The sequence below is a fragment of the Enhydra lutris genome, unplaced genomic scaffold (assembly GCF_002288905.1).
Source record: "Enhydra lutris kenyoni isolate GAN:26980312 unplaced genomic scaffold, ASM228890v2 scaffoldscaffold12, whole genome shotgun sequence".
Classification (NCBI taxonomy): Eukaryota; Metazoa; Chordata; class Mammalia; order Carnivora; family Mustelidae; genus Enhydra; species Enhydra lutris.
Genome location: NW_019154096.1, coordinates 38371799 through 38390042, shown reverse-complemented (window position 1 = coordinate 38390042; position 18244 = coordinate 38371799). Strand labels below are relative to the sequence as shown.

Below are 18244 nucleotides of genomic sequence, written 5' to 3'. Positions count from 1 at the left end.
CTAAAATTTACCATGGTGTGTCAGTCCTCCTCCTCTTGTTGCCACAGCAGTTTTAATGCGAAAATACTGAACCTAGCAACAAACCACATCAGCCATATTAAGGCTCTGTTATTGTAGCATTTGCTTGTACCGAAGTGTAAGAAACAATTCTGTCCAATTTACCCCATTTACCGGAAGGCATGTACTGAAAGTGCTATTAACTCCAGAGAGAAACTGAATTGCAGCTAATAATTAGTTAAGCAGGCATTGCAAGATAACATAACATGAAAATTGGCCTCTATAAAGTGGTAAATGTTTTATCTTAGGGAATTTCAAAGACTTCAAGGAGATAATAGGATTGATTGAGCAGGATTATATAGCTATGAAAGGCCTTAAAAATATTTTGGTGTGCTTTACTTAATGCATGGTGTGCTAAATAGTTGATCAGCAAAATTTGGGTAATGTGGATGTGCATGCTTTGCTTTTTGTAACACTCCAGGATCTTTCTTCCCATTTATTACTTCAATCTGACTGCAGAGAATGTATATTCGATGAGCACCCTATTTTGAGTAGTTTTTGTTTCCAATTAAACATTTAAAGCTTTTTTTTTTTTTTTTAACTTACAAAAAGGTTATTGGCCTTCATGGTTGCACTCTGGTCTTACAAAATATATTAGGTGATTGAAATTTCCAAGGATGCTTTGAATAATCCCTGTGGCATAAGTAAATCTTTCTCTTTTTTTTTTTTTTCACTTATTTTTTTTTTTTATTAATTTTACTTTTTTTTAAACATATAATATCTTTTTATCCCCAGGGGTACAGGTCTGTGAATCGCCAGGTTTACACACTTCACAGCACTCACCATAGCACATACCCTCCCCAATGTCCATAATCCCACCCCCCCCAAAATCTTTCTCTTTTAAACACACTTTTCTCTCACCACCTCAGTTGCCTTCTCTACCAGTGTTCTTTGTGTGCACACACACACACACACACACACTCACACAGACACAGCCTTGTCTGCTGTTCATCTTTTTCATAACCCTCAGTGTTCTGCAGCTGATCTTCCCTGAAGAGTGACCTTCTACCTGAGTTTTCTGAAATACAATTTTCAAGATTGAAGCAAAGTAACAATGTAATTATAGTCTGTGTAAGGGGAACAGGTGGTTTGAAGACCTGGGGGTGGCTGAGGTGTACTTTATTCCGAGTAAATATTTAATAATACATTTTGGTTTTTTTGCTCATTTTCCCGCAAAGCATATTTAACTGAAGTCATCAGATTTTACATGTATTAAGCATTTGCAGTAGAGTATGCTGTAGACTCTGAAGGGAAATTTCAAGAGCAGCCTTAATATTTTCAACAAAGATGAATATTGTGGGAATTTCTGCTTTGAGAAGACTTTTTCACAGTTTCTTACATGTTTGAAAACATTATCAGTGATTGTTTCTGTTAACTTTCTCAATAAATTCTATATTCTTTTGGCCCATGGTTCTGCAACCAGTTCTGAGACCAGTGCAGTACCTTTTTAGAAAGAAGTTTATCGTTTAAAAATCAGTTTTGGGGGGCACCTGGGTGGCTCAGTCAGTTAAGCAGCTGACTCTTTTTTTCAGTCATGGAAGTCTTGGGATCCCTAGCATGGGACTTTGCACTCAGAGGGGAATCTGTTTTGAATTCTCTCTCTCCCTCTGCCCCTCCCCCTGCTCTTGTTCTAGTCCCTGGGAGACAGGATGCTGGGGTGGAGGGTATGGGATGCCGCTGAGGTTCAGAGTCCAGTAGTATCGTTCAGCCAGTCCTCTGGGTTACCACTGCATAGTGATTGGTGTTGCTTTGTAGGAAGAGTGTAGAAAGTACTGATAACTGTTTAAAAATGACACATGCTCTGCCTTCACTGGGGAAAAAAAAAATGTTTCTGACTTATTTCTGCTGTGCCAGATTGACAGCCGGCAGAACATGGGTAACTTTGAATAAATGATCACACTCAATATTCTTTTTTTTTTTTTTTTTAAAGATTTATTTATTTAGTTGACAGAGATCACAAGTAGGCAGAGAGGCAGGCAGAGAGGGGTAGGGGGAAGCAGGCTCCCCGCTGAGCAGAGAGCCCGATGTGGGGCTCGATCCCAGGATTCTGGGATCATGACCCAAGCTGAAGGCAGAGGCTCCAACCCACTGAGCCACCCAGGTGCCCCCACACTCAATATTCTTGAAGTGTGAGCGTGTGTCCGCATCTGTTCCCACAAGAGAAAATGTAGCCTTTGTAGATAAACTTGGGATTTAACTCAGTCTGAAAATTCTGTTAAAAGACAGGTGATTTGTAATGTGTTCTCGCTCTAGCCCTCATCCCTGAGGGTTTTGTTGCTGCTGCTCCTGCTGTTGTTTTATTAATCCTTTTTAATTAAATCCAGAACTGGGTTGCCATGATAGAGGCCTTTGAATTTCATGGAAGCCAAATGCCCTTGACCTCCCCCCAACCCTAATATACTAGAGAATGAAGAGCTAAGGAATGTGGTGGAGACAAATGCATCAGATGGGATGCATCAGAAGGCAGTTCGGTCTTCCCCTCACTTGGGGCGAATCCATGTAGGTGGCTGGCCCTGGCAGTAGAAAGCCGGTATGCAGGAACAGACACTGCCCACTCATTACGCAGAGAACACATTGCAGGAATTGGGGCATCAAAAATCAGAGGACAAGTACCAGTATATTAAACTTCAATAAAAGTGGCAGTGTTTAAATTTTAAGTAGAAGAAGTAAAAATCAAACATGAACTTTCTGGTTTGTAGAGGGAAGAAATTAGGTGGCATACAGCTGTTGATAATAATTTAGATTGTTTAAGAAAATTGTTTTTGTCCAGTGATGTTTAAAGGTGCTGAGAGTTCTGCCAAGAACCAATAAAGACCAAAATAATTAGCTTTGGGTTGTTGAATTCCTAGAGTAGCCTGACATAGGATTTCCAGGATGTTGTGGGACTTTTTTTCCCATTTATTTTGCATAATACTAGATTTTCATAATACAAAACAAAAAAAACACCAGACCTCTTACATCACCGCAGTTAAGAACATTGATTTATAAATAGCCCATGATGGCTGTACCCAAGAAACTCCTGTTAAAATAGCTGTATATCATTCAGATACTCAAATAGTGATAATAGTTATAAAATCAAAAATGAACCAACTCTGTCCAGCTCTTTACCATGAAATAACTGAACAATTTTCCGTCCACAGTTCTTACCTAAAACTGATCTAGCTATCCCAGTGAGGCAATATTTTCCCCTTTCCAGAGGCAGAAATTAATGTAGATTACTCACTATCAAAAAGACTGAAGCATTGGTGTATGAAATACTATGGCTAAAGGCAGGACAGGTTTCACCAAGGGCAGCGTGGCGTCCTGGGAGAAGGCTGCTCCAGACCTTAATTTCCTTTCCCAAAGGCAGCAGCACCTGAGAGATTTGTCTCCACACAGGTCAACTGGCAAAGTAAGGGGTGACCTAACAGCTCACATTGTTGAGCTCTCTGTGGACACCAGGCATTTTGCTAAGAGCTTTTCATGCATCATCGCTTTTATTCTTCACAACAACCTCATGAACACACTGTTGCCCCGACTTTGAAAAAGGGATACTAGGGCTGAAAAGCGAAGACTCCTCCAGTAAGGTTACACCCCCACCCAGTTTAAGTAGCAGAGTTGGGGTTCAGGCTCCCATCCTCTGGCTCCAGCACCCACCTCCTTAATGATTATTGTTTGGGACCTATTCACATGAAAAAAAATGACAAGTTATATCCTAAGCAGTGACTGAGAACCATGTCATGCCCTCAGTACCAGGACTCCCGAACACTTTGGATCATTTGAAATGTGTTAAAAGCTATTAGAAGGCCTCCCTTCCTAGAAAATGCTTGCATATTCCAACAGCTGTGCATATAAAACTCGCTCATATCTGAAATCTTTACAGGCCCATTTATTCCAGTCGGCCGTGAAAGAACTTCCTAATGAGAGTTTTCCGCTGAAAGGTTTGAAGAGCTATAGTGTTGAACAGTTTAATGTGACAGTCAGGAGAGCTCCTTTCCTTACCAGAGTGCTAGAACATGGATCTTGAAGGGTTTTCAAAGGAATCATTATAACAAGGCTTTCTTCTGAGTGCCTCTTCCTTAAAAACTCAGAAGTTACACTTTGTCATGAATTGCTGTTTCTCTGGCTAGAGAAAATCTAGAGAAAAATGTGAAAGATGACCCAAGTGAAAATTATAAAGGTTGTCAGTAGTGTGACTCCTTTTGCCATATATTATCGTCATATATACGTGGACATGGGCCTTTTAAAAAAAAAAAAAGTATTTTGTACATTTGAGCCTTAGGATGTGCATGGACTCCTTGTTGTTTTTAATCCCTTTTACCGTGAGAGAAACTGCAAGGGAATAGTAGTCAAGGGTGGAAGTCCCCGTATTGGGGGTTTACTGAATAAGGACTGTGTTCATTATGAGCTATAGATTATATTCCAGATAAATCAATTTTTCCATTATGTGTTAGTTTTCCCTGCAGGCAAGAGCTTTAAACATTATGCTTAATTAAGAAGCATTCCTTAACTCCTGGGGATTTCTGATAGTTCACCTGTTCATTACAGGCATTAATATCCCTGCTCTGTCAGGTACTGTGCTCTTCCCTGGGGGAACTATCCATAAGAAAGCTTTAACAAAACAAAGCTGCTTTTTTTTTTTTTTCTCAATGTCTTTTCATTGATTTCCTCAGAATAGAACAGAATCCCAAATCTCTTACGGTATCTGTGGCATTCTCCTTTTGTTTTTTGCTCAGTATTCTGTTTCTACATTTTCCTTTCCCAGAACTAGTCAGTAAATGACACAGTTGGGTACACTCAACAGTGCGTTGCTACAGTAGGAGTTAAAAGAAAATACCAGGGAATGACCCTCTTGATCTGTAAGCAGGGAGGGCTGGATAGGATTTGGACGGGGGAAAGATGATTTTAGATAAAGAGAAATAGAGGGGGTGACTGATTAAGTCCAGGTAAGAGGCAGGACCATGTGATGGGGTCATAGGGACAACCTGTGTGTGTGTAAATAGGGGAAAGCCAGGGTTCATGGCATGATGAATATTTTTTCGGTCTTTGTCCCTAGTTCCTGACACACAGCTCCTAAAATCCTTGTGATTTCCTGAGTGATAGAGGTGCTGAGAGCCTCTTTTATCCTAATATTTGGTCTTGACTCCAGTTCCTGACACAGAGCTCCTAAATCCCTTGGAATTTCCTGGGTGATAGGAGCATCTTTTGTTTTAATGAGGCAACTCTTGGTGGGTTCCTGGATAGCGTCAGGATGGCAGCTGGCCACCAGAAAGATGAAGCCATGATGAGTAGCTTGGAACTTTCAGCCCCATCCCTTATCCTTCTCCATGGAGGTGAGAGGAGTTGGACATTGAGTTAACAGCCATCATGCCTACATGAGGAAGCCTTCATAAAAATCCCAAACAACTAGATTCTGAGAGCTTTCTGGTATTCATCCATGTGCCAGGAGGATGGCACACCTGTGACCCAGGGATGGAAGCTGCTATACTCAGGACCCTTATAATAAACCAGCGAACATATGTAAAGTGTTCACTTGAGTTCTGTGAGCCATTATAGGAAATTATCAAACCTGAGGAGGGAGTCATGGGAGCCCCAGTTTGTTACTAAGTTGGACAAAAGCCTGGGTACCCTGAGCATGCAATACTTGTGATGAAGATGAAGGCCAGTCTTGTGGGACTAAGCCCTTAATCTGTGGAGTCTGTGCTAACTCCAGGTAGTCAGTGTCAGAATTGAGTTAAATTGTGTACAACAATCAGTTGGTGCCCACAGAGATTTGGAGAACTGGCTGTTGGTGTGGAAAACCCACACATTTGGTGTCCGAAGTGTACAAGCAGAAACAGCTTTCCCTTTATGCTTGTTGGGTGGATAATAAGAACTCTGGGAGGGCCCAGAAGGCTAGGCAGCAGAGGAACTGAGAATGAGATACCGCCTCTATTTCTAGCCTGAGGCACTGTTAGGGAAAGGGGTGGTATCAGCTACCCGGAAAGTGCAATTAGGAAAAAGGGCTGGCTTTTTTGGAGATTGTGTATAAAGTGATCCTTAGGACAATTGGAAATACAGGCATCTGTATTTTCTTGATCTTACTCTGGCAAAGTACAGTCACTGCCTGTGGTGCTTGTCTAGTCCCTGTCTTCTGTCTCCCTCTAATCCTCTTCCTGCTCTTACGATCCATCTCATGTATCACCTAGACTTATTCATTATTTATATGAAACTGGATATCTGTAATGTCAATCCTTTACCTTTTGAACCTTTTTATAACAAGTTACCTTTATATTTTCCTAAATGTCGTCCGATTTTATATTCACCACTTTTACCCTGGCATCGTTTCCAAGACCTGTTTGGTGGGAAGTGGGGACTAAGTTTACTGCTATTAGCAGAATAAACAATCTGTGAAACCAGTGGTCAAGATTCCCCCGTCTTAATCCATAATCTTTCCTCCATCTGTTGGGCAGTAAGTTCAATACTTAGTATAAGACAAAGCTGCACATTCAATAAACAGTACGTATTTAAATGCAGGGAAATGATTTGGGAGGATATGTACACACACACACACACACGCGCGCGTGCACACTCTCTCTCTCTCAGATCGCTAAGAATGGTCACCCATAAGGAAAAGACAGGGTTTACGTAGTGATAGGGGAGATTTCAGTTTTTTCCGTGTTTAAGTTTGGATGAACACGTACATACGTGTTGAAACTTGTAAATGTTAATGAAAAGAAGAAATGAAATATTTTTCATTTCTCCAGCATCAGCTAAACATATGTTTCCCAGAACTTACGAAGTTTGTCTCTTCAAAAACACTTAAAGATTTTGATAATGGGGTTTCCCTGCCTTCTTACACAGACAGGGACACTGTCAAAGCAGTTAAAGGGTATGACTTTCCTTTGTTCCCGAACAAAATGCTCTCGGCAGTGCCGAATGAATTTTTATCTGAGACTTCCCATATTTTCTGTGGTGGTTCCTCACTGCTGCTTGCCCTCCTCTCTTCATTTGTAATTAAGGTATGCCATTCTCTTGCACGTTAGAGATGATATTAGTATTAAGTGAGAAAAGAAGTGTTCTCAGGAGTAAATGGAAAGAGGGTTAGTGCATGCATTTTATGAATTCTCAGCTCTTTTTGCTTTCCTGTGAGTTCTGTGCTTGTGGTAGAACTCTTCAGAATCTCTCTGAAAAGAAATAGAAAACTGTTGGAAATGGAACTTTTAATAAATCAAGCCCTATTAAAAGATCTTAGTTCAAGTAATTTTTAAAACCATTTGAGTTTTCGTGAATCTGTTCTGTTAATGATTCATCATAAAAAAAAAAAACAGTGTTGGCTCGGTTGCTAGGATCTTTTTTGTCTGTTTTTGGTTTTGAGTCAGCTAGCGAAAGGAAAAAAATTGAAGCTACTCAGTTGTGGTTTTCACCGAATCTTTTCTCAAAGTAAGGACCTGGTGTGGTTTCTTCATCACTAGAGCAACTTCAGCTAATTTTTGCTTTTGTTTTTTGTTTCTCCTAGAAAAATGTGCTGTATACCGATCAGGAGACTCTTGAGGATGAGACTCTTTGGTCATTAAGTCAAGGCAGAGAAACGCTGTGTTGTGTAGCATGCAGATGTATGCCTGTTATTAATGTTCTTTTGAAACATCTGGATTCCTGTTAGCCTAAAATAACTGTATGGTAGGGTTAATTACTCTTCAGAATGAAAGGTCTGATTTCAAAGCTGTGTCATCAACCCTTCCTCCAACTTCACCAGGTTTGATAGATGATAAACCTTGTCATGGATGCTATTTCTTCAGTTTCCTCTGGTGAACTAGAAGTTCAGGTTACTCTGTGGGCCAGTCAGAATGTGGTCCTTGATTTTTAGACCCTGTTTCTAATGACGTGTGTAATCACCCAGTTCCTGTTCTAGTTTGGCCAGCCATGGACTCCTGCTTTTCACTGCACGTGTTCACCTCCAGCGTGACGTGACGCCTGCCAGTGCTGTGTTCAGAGACCCGGTTAGCCTCCTCCTGAACCCTAGTAGTGCTAGTGGCAGCACAGGCTAACAGGTAGTGCTGTAGGACTTCAGGAAAGAAAAAAGTCTTGATTTGCTTTTCTCAGTTCCTGTAATAAAACTTGGGGTCCTTCTAGTTTCTGTCCTTGTGCCCCCATCCAGTCCCGGCCTGTCCCGACTCACCTTTAGCCTTCTCTGTCATACTACCCATCCCACAGGAAAGAAGGAAAAGTGTGGTTTTAGAAAAAGTGAAGATATCAGACTGCACATAAGATCCTTGTTTCATTTTGGTTTAAAACATTTTAAGCTTTCCTGGTTTTCGTGTGTGTGTGTGTGTGTGTGTGTGTGTGTGTGTGTGTGTGTGTGTGTATTACCTGTTACTTCGCTTTACTGAACAACTTTGTCTTCAAATTCTGTATTCTTGAAATACCGGAGGCATTCAGAAATGCTCTGTTTTCCCCCTTTCAGAACTTCGAAGCGTAACATGTGGTGACTGTCCTAACTTGGGGTAGGCAGTGTCACATCAAGTATATGTCCGTCACATTGCTTGGTCCCTCACCCCACTTGCGTTGGTATCTCATAACTGACTGGCTTTATATACAGTAAAGAGCGACTTCTTTTTTGCCCTCATACTCTTAACATCCAATAGAATGTGGGTAAGAATTTTTAGGTGACAGTATATTTTTAGTAATCACCTTTGGTTTCCAGTCCCATGAGAAGAAAAGCAAGTGTAGCTTTCCCTTAGATGTGGATGAACTCTCTGTTGCGATGCCTGTTTTTGTCTCAAGTGTTGGTACAGTACAGAGTATTTTTTTATGGCTCTATTGGAGAGTTTTTTTCCAGACTAACAGTTTAAGTAACCCTGTGTTAATGTGTCTGCCAGCTTCCAGAAGTCAAAACATTTGTGTATCAACTGATTAATTAGAAAGCTGAAAGGAAAACCTGTTTTTTCTTTAGCCCAGCAGTGCCATGTGTGTTGGTTCCAGGGTCTACCTCTGCCCCCACCTTCATCTGCTCCAGGGCTTATCCCCCTGATTCTTCCGCTCCTGCCTCTCAGTTCACTGGACTCCTTCAGGGGCTCATAGCCTGCCAAAATAGGCTGGTGTGAAAGGTAGTTTATCTAACTGCTGCTCTTCCCTGGCGTGTAGCTGAGCTCTGACTGGGTGTGGCTCGGAAAGAAATTTTTACTTTACAAACAAGAATTCCTGGGTTCTGTCCAAGCAGAAACATGTTTTTTGTTATACATGTACAGTTTCTGACTCATATCATTCCAGGACTAATGCAGTAAAATAGACATTTTGTTTACAGTGTTTTGTACAAGCTGGAGTCCAGTTTCTAATTAACATCAGTGTCTAGAATAATAGGATTGCTCTCAGATTTGTGAATGTTACTCTTTCAAGCTGTTTTCAGTTTCCCACCAAAGGTATTAGTTAAAAACACTGGATAAGGGACAATAACTTTCCCCCTCCCTTAAGAAAGCAAGGAAAGTGGTAACTACACTGTGAGCACAGTATAATGTATAGACTTGTCTAGTCACTCTGGTGTGATATACCTGAAACTAAGGTGATTTTCTTCTCTTTTCTTTTTTTTTAAAGATTTAATTTATTTATTTGACAGACAGAGATCACAGGTAGGCAGAGAGAGAGAGAGATGAGGATACAGGCTCCCTGCTGAGCAGAGAGCCCGATGGGATGTGGGGCTCAATCCCAGGACCCTGGGATCATGACCTAAGCTGAAGGCAGAAGCTTTAACCCACTGAGCCACCCAGGCGCCCCGGTGATTTTCTTTTAAAGAAAGCAAGGGAAATTAAATAACTGAGCAACCACTTCCATGGGCTCTAAAAGAACAATGAAAAAAGTGCTTTGTGTGTAATAAAAATACTAACTCTTCATAGCAGACTATTTTTTCTACCTTCATGAATTTATCTTGAGAAGTAATGAAATCAAGTTTTATTAAGTTGTTTAAGCTCCTGTCAGTTTAGACTTTTTAAAACCTAAATTTCTTGATCTGCCACCACACGGTAATACTTCCAGTAGCAGTGATAATATTAGGCCAAGATTGAAGCTATGGCCACACTCAGGTACTGTCCTGTGCAGGCTTGATTCAAACGGTGAGCGCCATGTCCCTGTCCCCCAGGTAAGCAGGCGTAGGCCACAGCAGTTGCTGCTTCGGGGGACTCAGCTTGGTTAGGAAGTGCCCAGCCCCAGACCTGGCCCAGGTCCCTGGCCTAGCAAGGTTCCACTGAGTCACGTGCATGATACATAGTAACAGTTTTATTGGTTTTAAAAACACATTGTGGTGTTTGAGCAGCATTTTTTTGTTTTAAAGAAAGAAATGTTTGATCTTAATATTACTTACAGACTTACTTTGTTTTTTTTATCTGGAGTACATTTTAGGACCTGGTACTTCTGCCTCTTTCTAGTTTCTAGCCCTTTGGTAATACACGTGGACACTGCTGGTGAATTGTTTAGAACTTACAGGCATGTCGGAATTTTTAGTAACCATGGCCTTTCTGTCTTAACACCTTAGTCAAGAAATACTCAGATATTTATTTACACGTATTTGAGCACCTAATACATGCTTGCCCATTTTCTGTGTTAGGTACTAAGAATTAAAGCAATGAACAAAATAAAGTCTGTCCTCACGGTGCTAGCTTTCCAGGTGGGGAACCCAAGACTGTAAACAATATATATAATGTAAAGTCAGTGGTAAAACATTAAAATAAGGTAGAGGGGACTAGAGAGTGGAGATGAGGAAGGTGCTTTTTAAATAAGGTGGTCGGGAAGGGCCTCTTGGAGTGAAGCAAGTTTTAATAGAGGCCTGAAGAAAGTAAGAAAGCAAGCTCTATAGCAACAGATAGCGGCTAGATCCTTTTCTTTTTCTTTGTTTAATTCCTTCCTTCCCTCCTAAGATTTTATTTATTTATTTGTCACAAAGGGGGAGGGAGCAAGCACAAGCAGGGGGAGCGGCAGGCAGAGGGAGAAGCAGGCTGCCCCCTGAGCAAGGAGCCTGAAGTGGGGCTCCATCTCAGGACCCTGGGATCATGACCCAAGCCAAAGGCAGCCACTTAATCGACTGAGCCACCCAGATGCCCCCACCACTAGATCTTCTTTTAAAAACTGTTATATCTCATCTAAAATTTCACTAACATAAATTTGTTCCGAGATAATCTGAGAACCCATTATATGTAAGATCTCTTCTTACAGCTCACTTTTCTAAATGTAATCATTTTATTTTTCTAATAAGCCAGAGAAATGTGTTCGGGTTTAGAATTTGCCCTTTATGATAGCATATACAACAGATAAAATTCTCTTAAGCTGTATCATTTGTGTTTAGATGGGTATTTTCTGAAATACATAAGAAGCCAGCTTTTAGGCTCAGTGGGTTGGGCCTCTGCCTTCGGCTCGGGTCATGGTCCCAGGGTCCTGGGATGGAGCCCCGAGCCCCACATTGGGCTCTCTGCTCAGCGGGGAGCCTGCTTCCTCCTCTCTCTCTGCCTGCCTCTCTGCCTGCTTGTGATCTCTATCTGTCAAATAAATAAATAAAATCTTTTTAAAAAAATTTTTTTAAAAAGTGATTAGGGAAGTTTTCTCAAACTGCTAGTTTATGAAATATTGTATATTTCTATCTAAAAAGCTTTTTTTCCCAAAATTCTTCTTTAAGAGATATCCCTGAGGTCCCCCATTACTATAACTCTCAGTGGAAGTTGTACCCAGCTTCATTCAGATCCTTCGTCACTCACAAACACAGTGCCCACGAGCCCCAAGTAGCATGCAAACATCAACCTCACTCTGGCCTTCCTTGGGGTTGAGAAGCAATGAACTACAGAGAATGAAAGGTGGGTTCACGCTACACAACTCAGGAGGGTGAGTGACCAAGACCCCCAAAACCAAAGTAGTGGGCATACTCAGTCTCCATGTCCCTTCTACCAAACACCTAATCACTCCCAAGTACAGGGACATTAAGACACAGTTCCCTGCCACTTGGCCTCTTCCCATCCTTGCAGAAAGAGCAGAGGGAATTGCTGAGAAAGGACTGTCAGCTTCTCATCTCTTGGTCGACAAGCTAGCAGTGAGTGAAACGAGGAAGAGGTAAGGATCTCCTACACTTGTCTGAAGAAGCCAGAACTAGACACCTGATACTAAATTGAATCTGTTGGATCTGTTGACTATCCATTTGCTTACATTTATCTGCTCTCAGAAAGAAAACATTTTTTAACTCCTTGCCACCAAATCACCTAAGCCAAATAGTAAAAGAATAAATGTCTTTGCTGAATTAGTTGCCTTCTTAAGAGCATTGGAAACATCATTTGAAGGTAGTTTTTGTCTTGTGAAGTCCCACTGCGCTGTAAGTCCCTCAAGGACAGGACTGTGGCTCAGCTGTTCATCTCCGGGAACACTGCTTGATGCTTTTACCACTCCTACCAGAATGCAAAAACTGTACTTCCACGCCAATCTTTCTCTCTTAACTATCAGAATACTTAAAAATCCAGTTCCGTACTCATCTGTAGCCCTTGCTAGGTGTCTCATTAGCAGGTTTTCCTTGACCTTGTATCACGAGCTACTCTAAGTGTTCTTGGAAGTAACCAGGGAATGAAATGCAGGAAGTGTGGACATTTTTCAGCTTCTGGCACTTTTCCTTTTCACCAGCCAAAGGACGTTCTGAATCCATCCCCTTCTTTCTCACCCTGCAGGGATTCGTTACAGCATGGATGTGAGTGTGGATGAGGTGAAAGCTCTGGCCTCGCTGATGACCTACAAGTGTGCGGTGGTCGGTAAGCGATCCCCTTTGCTGCTGCCGGATAATGCTTTGCTGAAATGCGTCTACACACCGGGTTACTTTTAGGGGGTTATTTAGTTGCACTGTTTAATGCTTATATCATTTTTCAGTTAGTCTTAATTAAGATGTAGTCTCTTTTTTTTTAATGGAAAACTTTTTATAGAAACAAATTGGATTTTCTTTAAGTGTAGATCTTTTTTAAAAATCCCTTTCCATGCTCAGTAAATAAGGCCAAATCATAGTAGAAGGAAAATAAATTTTTTCTTTTAGGAGTAGTAAAGCACAGTGAATAAAAAGGCATCGTAACTTGCCCAGCCTTATCATTTCTGTTCCACTAGAATTTTAGTTCAAATACATTTTAAGAGATCAGTGTGGGTTTATATCTTGAATTTTCTGAAGTTCAAGCTTGAAGTGTCATATTTGAATTATTGTAATACTGCATAGTGCTTTCTGCCTCTTGACTTTTTTTGTCCTTTGTATGGAATAGCAACTTGCAGCCTTCTCTTTCAGATGTGCCATTTGGGGGTGCCAAGGCTGGTGTTAAGATCAATCCCAAGAACTATACTGTAAGTATCAAAATGATATTTGTGCACATGGACACTCACAAAGGACTTGAAATTACAGGGTTTCTGTGTGTCCCCCATACCAGTGAGATTAATGACCCCTGTTGCTTTTTAAAGGAATGGAAAAACAAGTAAATAATTAACTCATTGAGTGTGGTGCCATGTAAAGGTCACCTGCTTAACATCAATGTCCTCTTTCATTTTTACACTTGGTTAGAAGGTAATTAATACCTTCATATTCTTAGGCATTTATATCCATGTCATATATTCTACAATATAAATATAATATGCTCTGTATACATTTAACATGTTGCTGTGATCTGAGGGTGTTTTGGGGGGGTTGTTTTGTTTTAATTTTATTTATTTAAGAGAGAGATTGAGAGAACGAACAAGGGGAGGGGCAAACTCCCTGCTGAGCAGGGAGCCTGACATGGGACTCCATCCCAGGACCCGGGGATCATGACCTGAGCCAAAGCCACTTAACCAACTTGAGCCCCCCAGGCACCCTATCTGAGAAGTTTATATCAGGATCTCAAGGTCTAGTGACAGATGCCTTAATTTAGTAAAAATTTTATCATTTATCCTATCAATTCCCAAATTAATTTAAGCTGGCTCTTATATACCATTGGGATTGCTTGTAGGGTGCTGTATCAATACAAAAAGAACAGAAACTGGGATTTGAGCCCCAGTTCTACTATCTGATATTTGTATAACCTAATTTCTGATCTGTCATTTTCTTACCTTTGAAATGGAGATGCCAGCTTTATGAGTTAGAAGGATTACTACACAAGATGTATGAAAATGTCCTGGGATGCCTGGGTGGCTCAGTGGGTTAAGCCACTGCCTTAGACTCAGGTGGTGATCCCGGGGTCCTGTGATTGAGTCCCGCCTTGGGTTCCTTGCTCAGCAAAGAGCCTGCTTCTCTCTCTGCCTCTGCCTGCCTCTCTGCCTGCTTGTGCTTTTTCTCTCTCTGATAAATAAATAAATAAAATCTTTTAAAAAATGAGATACATGAAAATGTTCTATAAACAGAAAATACGATGCAACTATTACTTATCTCCATCAGTGGTTTTCTGTGAGAAACATTTGTTTCATTGTTGTTTTGTTTTCATTTTTTCCTTTATAGGATAATGAATTGGAAAAGATCACAAGGAGGTTTACCATGGAGCTGGCGAAGAAGGGCTTTATTGGTATGTGTTATTACCTTGTAGGCTTGTGCATAGAGTAGGAACATCTAACTCCTGTGATTGTCTGTATGTACCTGCGTAGAACTGCCCCTTTGCTTTGAGAAACGGGGCTCTGTGATAACTGTGGTGGGCGCACACAGGCCTGGTTTTGATGCATCTCTGCAAGGCAAGTTCAGGTTTTTGGTACGCAGTGTGGACACCAGGGGGCCGCTGCTACCTTGGCTCCCTGTACAGTCACTTTTGGGATGACCAGAAAGATTTAGGAACTAAGTAATGCCTGTATTACAAACATTTTCCAATGTGTAAGAAGCACTTTTATGATAGTAATCCTGTTGTGAAAGCAGTGAGAAATCTGATACCTTTGGGGATTAGAGCCAAAAGCTGAAAGCCGGCTGCCCCTTCAGAGAGTGAGCAGAGGCTGGGAGGTGAGGGGCTCCCACAGTGGCTCACTCTGCCATCCCTGGCTGGTTTAGAGAGTTCCCCGGAACTCCTAATGTTTGTCACGAGGTCCTTTGGCCAAACACTAGATTTCTGACGGTGCTGATCTTCATTGGCTTGCTGTTTTTGTATCATACTGTCATCTGTGTCCTGTGTTTTTTGTGTGGGATGGCAATATTCTTTGCTATGATGTATGACTATTCATCATTTACTCTTTAATTTTTCAAGCAAATTAAGTCTGTATTTCTTTTGTTGTGCCAGAAGAATCCTAATTTGTTTTAATAACATAAAAGTATTTAACAGAATGTTTGCCCTTGTAACATAAAGACTGGCTAATAAGAAGGAAAATGTACTTTTTCTGTTTTGCTGCCCCTGTGTTTTCTTACCCAGCATTCTCCCCACCATTGACATGTTCCTATGAACTTAAGATATCCTTATTTTGAAATTTGCCCTCTTCTTAGGGAAAAAGAGCATGAAATAAACCAGTACGGAAATAAATATAAGTAACACAAGAACTTTACCAGATTTGGTCTGGTTTAAATGATTTGATCATTTTAAAGGCATTTGGATTCTTGGCATGCCCCTTCTCAGCACTGCTGTGAACTTGTCCTGTCACTGAGCCTGGGAAACACAGGGGATGGTAACTACCTTCCTTACAGAAATGCCTCCTGCTTCCCAGATTTGGTGAACTACAGTCATGTTCAGCCTTTTGACAGCCTTCATAATTTTTGTATTGTATTTCGTCTTAGCTTAAATGCAACGTCTTTCGTAGTCTTAAATGGTTGCAGACTTTGTTAGTATTTACTGCCCATATCTAGACGATAACCAGCTTCATTTTCTCTGTATTGACAAATACTTTAGGATTCCCAAGGTTAAAAGTGATTGATCAAAACAATGAAAGCTTAAATCCTGCAATTTGACTTCTTTTCTGAAGCAAAAAGCCTCATTGACTCACAATGCCGCTAACCTGATGGCTGGGCTCAGAAAGCTTTTTAGCATTGGGAGAAGGGGGAGGAATTCTCTCTTTCCCTCCAGGGCACAGAACTGGTCCTAACAAACCTCTGGAACTGAGGTCATTGCTTCCTTATTTTGGGACTTCTCTTTCCTTGGAGTTCGAGTGTGTCTTCCACCTGGCTCAGTTCTAGCCCTGTCACGTCAGCTGGACAGTTGATAGGGAATGCAGTGGGTTTGCAGACCTGTCAGAGGACTGTTCCAGTCCCTGAACACTAAGTGTCCTTCCAGTTGTTTCCGGCTCCTTTCATTACCTTCAGTGATGGTCTGTAGTTCAGCTCACACATCCTACACAACTTGTTACATTTACTCATAAGTACTTTTTTTATGCTATTTTAAGGGATAGTGGTCTACAGTATTCTTTTTTGTGAGGCCCTTCACATCAGAATACTGGCCTCAGAGAATGAGTTAGCAAGTATTCTTTCCACTTGGGTCTTTTTTTTTTCTTTTTAGGTTTGTTAAAGTTTAGTGTTAATTCTTTTTTTTTTTTTTTTTAAGATTTTATCTATTTATTTGACAGACAGAGATCACAAGTTGGCAGAGAGGCAGGCAGAGAGAGAGGAGGAAGCAGGCTCCCCGCGGAGCAGAGAGCCCGACGCGGGGCTCGATCCCAGGACCCTGGGATCATGACCCGAGCCGAAGGCAGAGGCTTTAACCCACTGAGCCACCCAGGCGTCCCCAGTTTAGTGTTAATTCTATAGCATGAGTTTAGATACCACCTGTGTACACTGTGAAGTTCCCTCACATTAACCAGTGTGTCCATCTTTCTAGCCCCCACCCCCATCTCAGTGCACCAGAACTGGCCTTTAGCTCCGCCCTGTGCTCACATTCTGTTAAAGCAGCTGTGCTCTTTGCCGGTTTTTCATCTTTTTGTATACTGTTGTGGGGTTGAAGGATGGCATTTTAGCTTTCCTGAGGTTAGGTACCTGTTTTACAAAGTATGGACTTTCAGCCCTGTTCTCTGCAAGGTATTTGAGAATGTGTCTGTAATTCAGGATTTACTGATAATCCGAGCATCCCTGGATTTTATGTGGAGTAGAAAACTCAAAGCCTAATATTTCGGCTTTTGGTAGGGAGAGCTGTCTCACTTTAGGCTGTCTAGATGAATCGAGGTTTTTAAGCAGCAGTTTATTGTGGTACATTTCCAGTTTACAGACTGTACCTCAGACTTGCCCCTTGCCAGTAGGCCTTCTCCAGTTGGAATTGGGATTTGTCCCAACAAGCTTAGGGTTTTTTTACATTTTATTTTATTTTTTAAGATTTTATTTATTTATTTGACAGAGACCACAGGTAGGCAGAGAGACCAGGCAGAGAGAGGGGAAAGCAGGCTCCCCGCTGAGCAGAGAGCCCAACCCTGAGAGCCTGACCCGAACCAAGGCGGAGGCTCAACCCATTGAGCCACCCAGGTGTCCTGCAACGAGCTTACTTGACACTTGATACTGGTAAAAAGAAAAGAAAGAAAACTTTTGTAGATGCCTCTAGAAGGATTCAGAAGCAATTTCATTTATACCTTGGAAGAAAAAGCAGTATGATCAAACAAATCTTTATGAACATCCTTGAAGTCTGTTGCTCCCAGGGAATGGACACCGAGCAAATGGAAATAGTAGAGCCCTTTTGTCAAAGGGGAAGGCCAGGGTGGAGCACTACCTCTTCCAGGTAGAGTTATAAGGGAGGAGAGTAGTTTAGGGAAGTTAGACTTCCTGAGATTTAGAAGCTGCCTGAGGGAAAGTGTGCCCTGCGCGGGGGAATGAATGACAGATTGGCTGGGGACGGGACAGGAGTGTGAAAAGCAAACTGACCATTTCCAAGTTATTGTAGACGGGTTATGTATCCATTGCATCACAATGGGCAGTGTAGGAAAATACTAAAACATCCCTTCCTCTGGGTGCCTGGGTAGCTCAGTTGGTTAAGCTGCTGCCGGCAGCTGTGGGCGTGGTCCCTGTCCGTGGGGAGTCTGCTTCTCCCTCTGCTTGTGCTCTTTTTCTCATGCTTGGTCTCTATCTGTCAAATAAATAAAATCTTTTTAAAAATAAAATAAAATGTACCTTGTTCGGTTGGTTAAAAAGTGAAAAATACAGAACTCGAGTGCAGGCCTTAGAACTTTTCTTTGGAAGACTTCATAGCTGAACCATTTTTCAAGTTGTATTTTCTGTTTATAAAGGTAATGAGTTTGTATTAGACAACTAAAACAATATAGAAAGTTATAAACAAGGCTGGTAATGGAAACATAGTGAGCAAGTGTGAGGTAACCATAT

The 18244-nt window shown here is 41.4% G+C and overlaps 1 protein-coding gene across 1 annotated transcript in view; it reads left to right on the top strand.

The window, feature by feature from the left end:
- Positions 1–18244, top strand: part of LOC111144792 (glutamate dehydrogenase 1) — a 36963-nt gene that overhangs the window by 2270 nt on the left and 16449 nt on the right. Inside the window, exons 2-4 of the mRNA XM_022499256.1 lie at positions 12705–12785; positions 13301–13356; positions 14480–14543. Of these exons, the coding sequence (XP_022354964.1) occupies positions 12705–12785; positions 13301–13356; positions 14480–14543 (201 nt within the window). The remainder of the gene's footprint in view (positions 1–12704; positions 12786–13300; positions 13357–14479; positions 14544–18244) is intronic.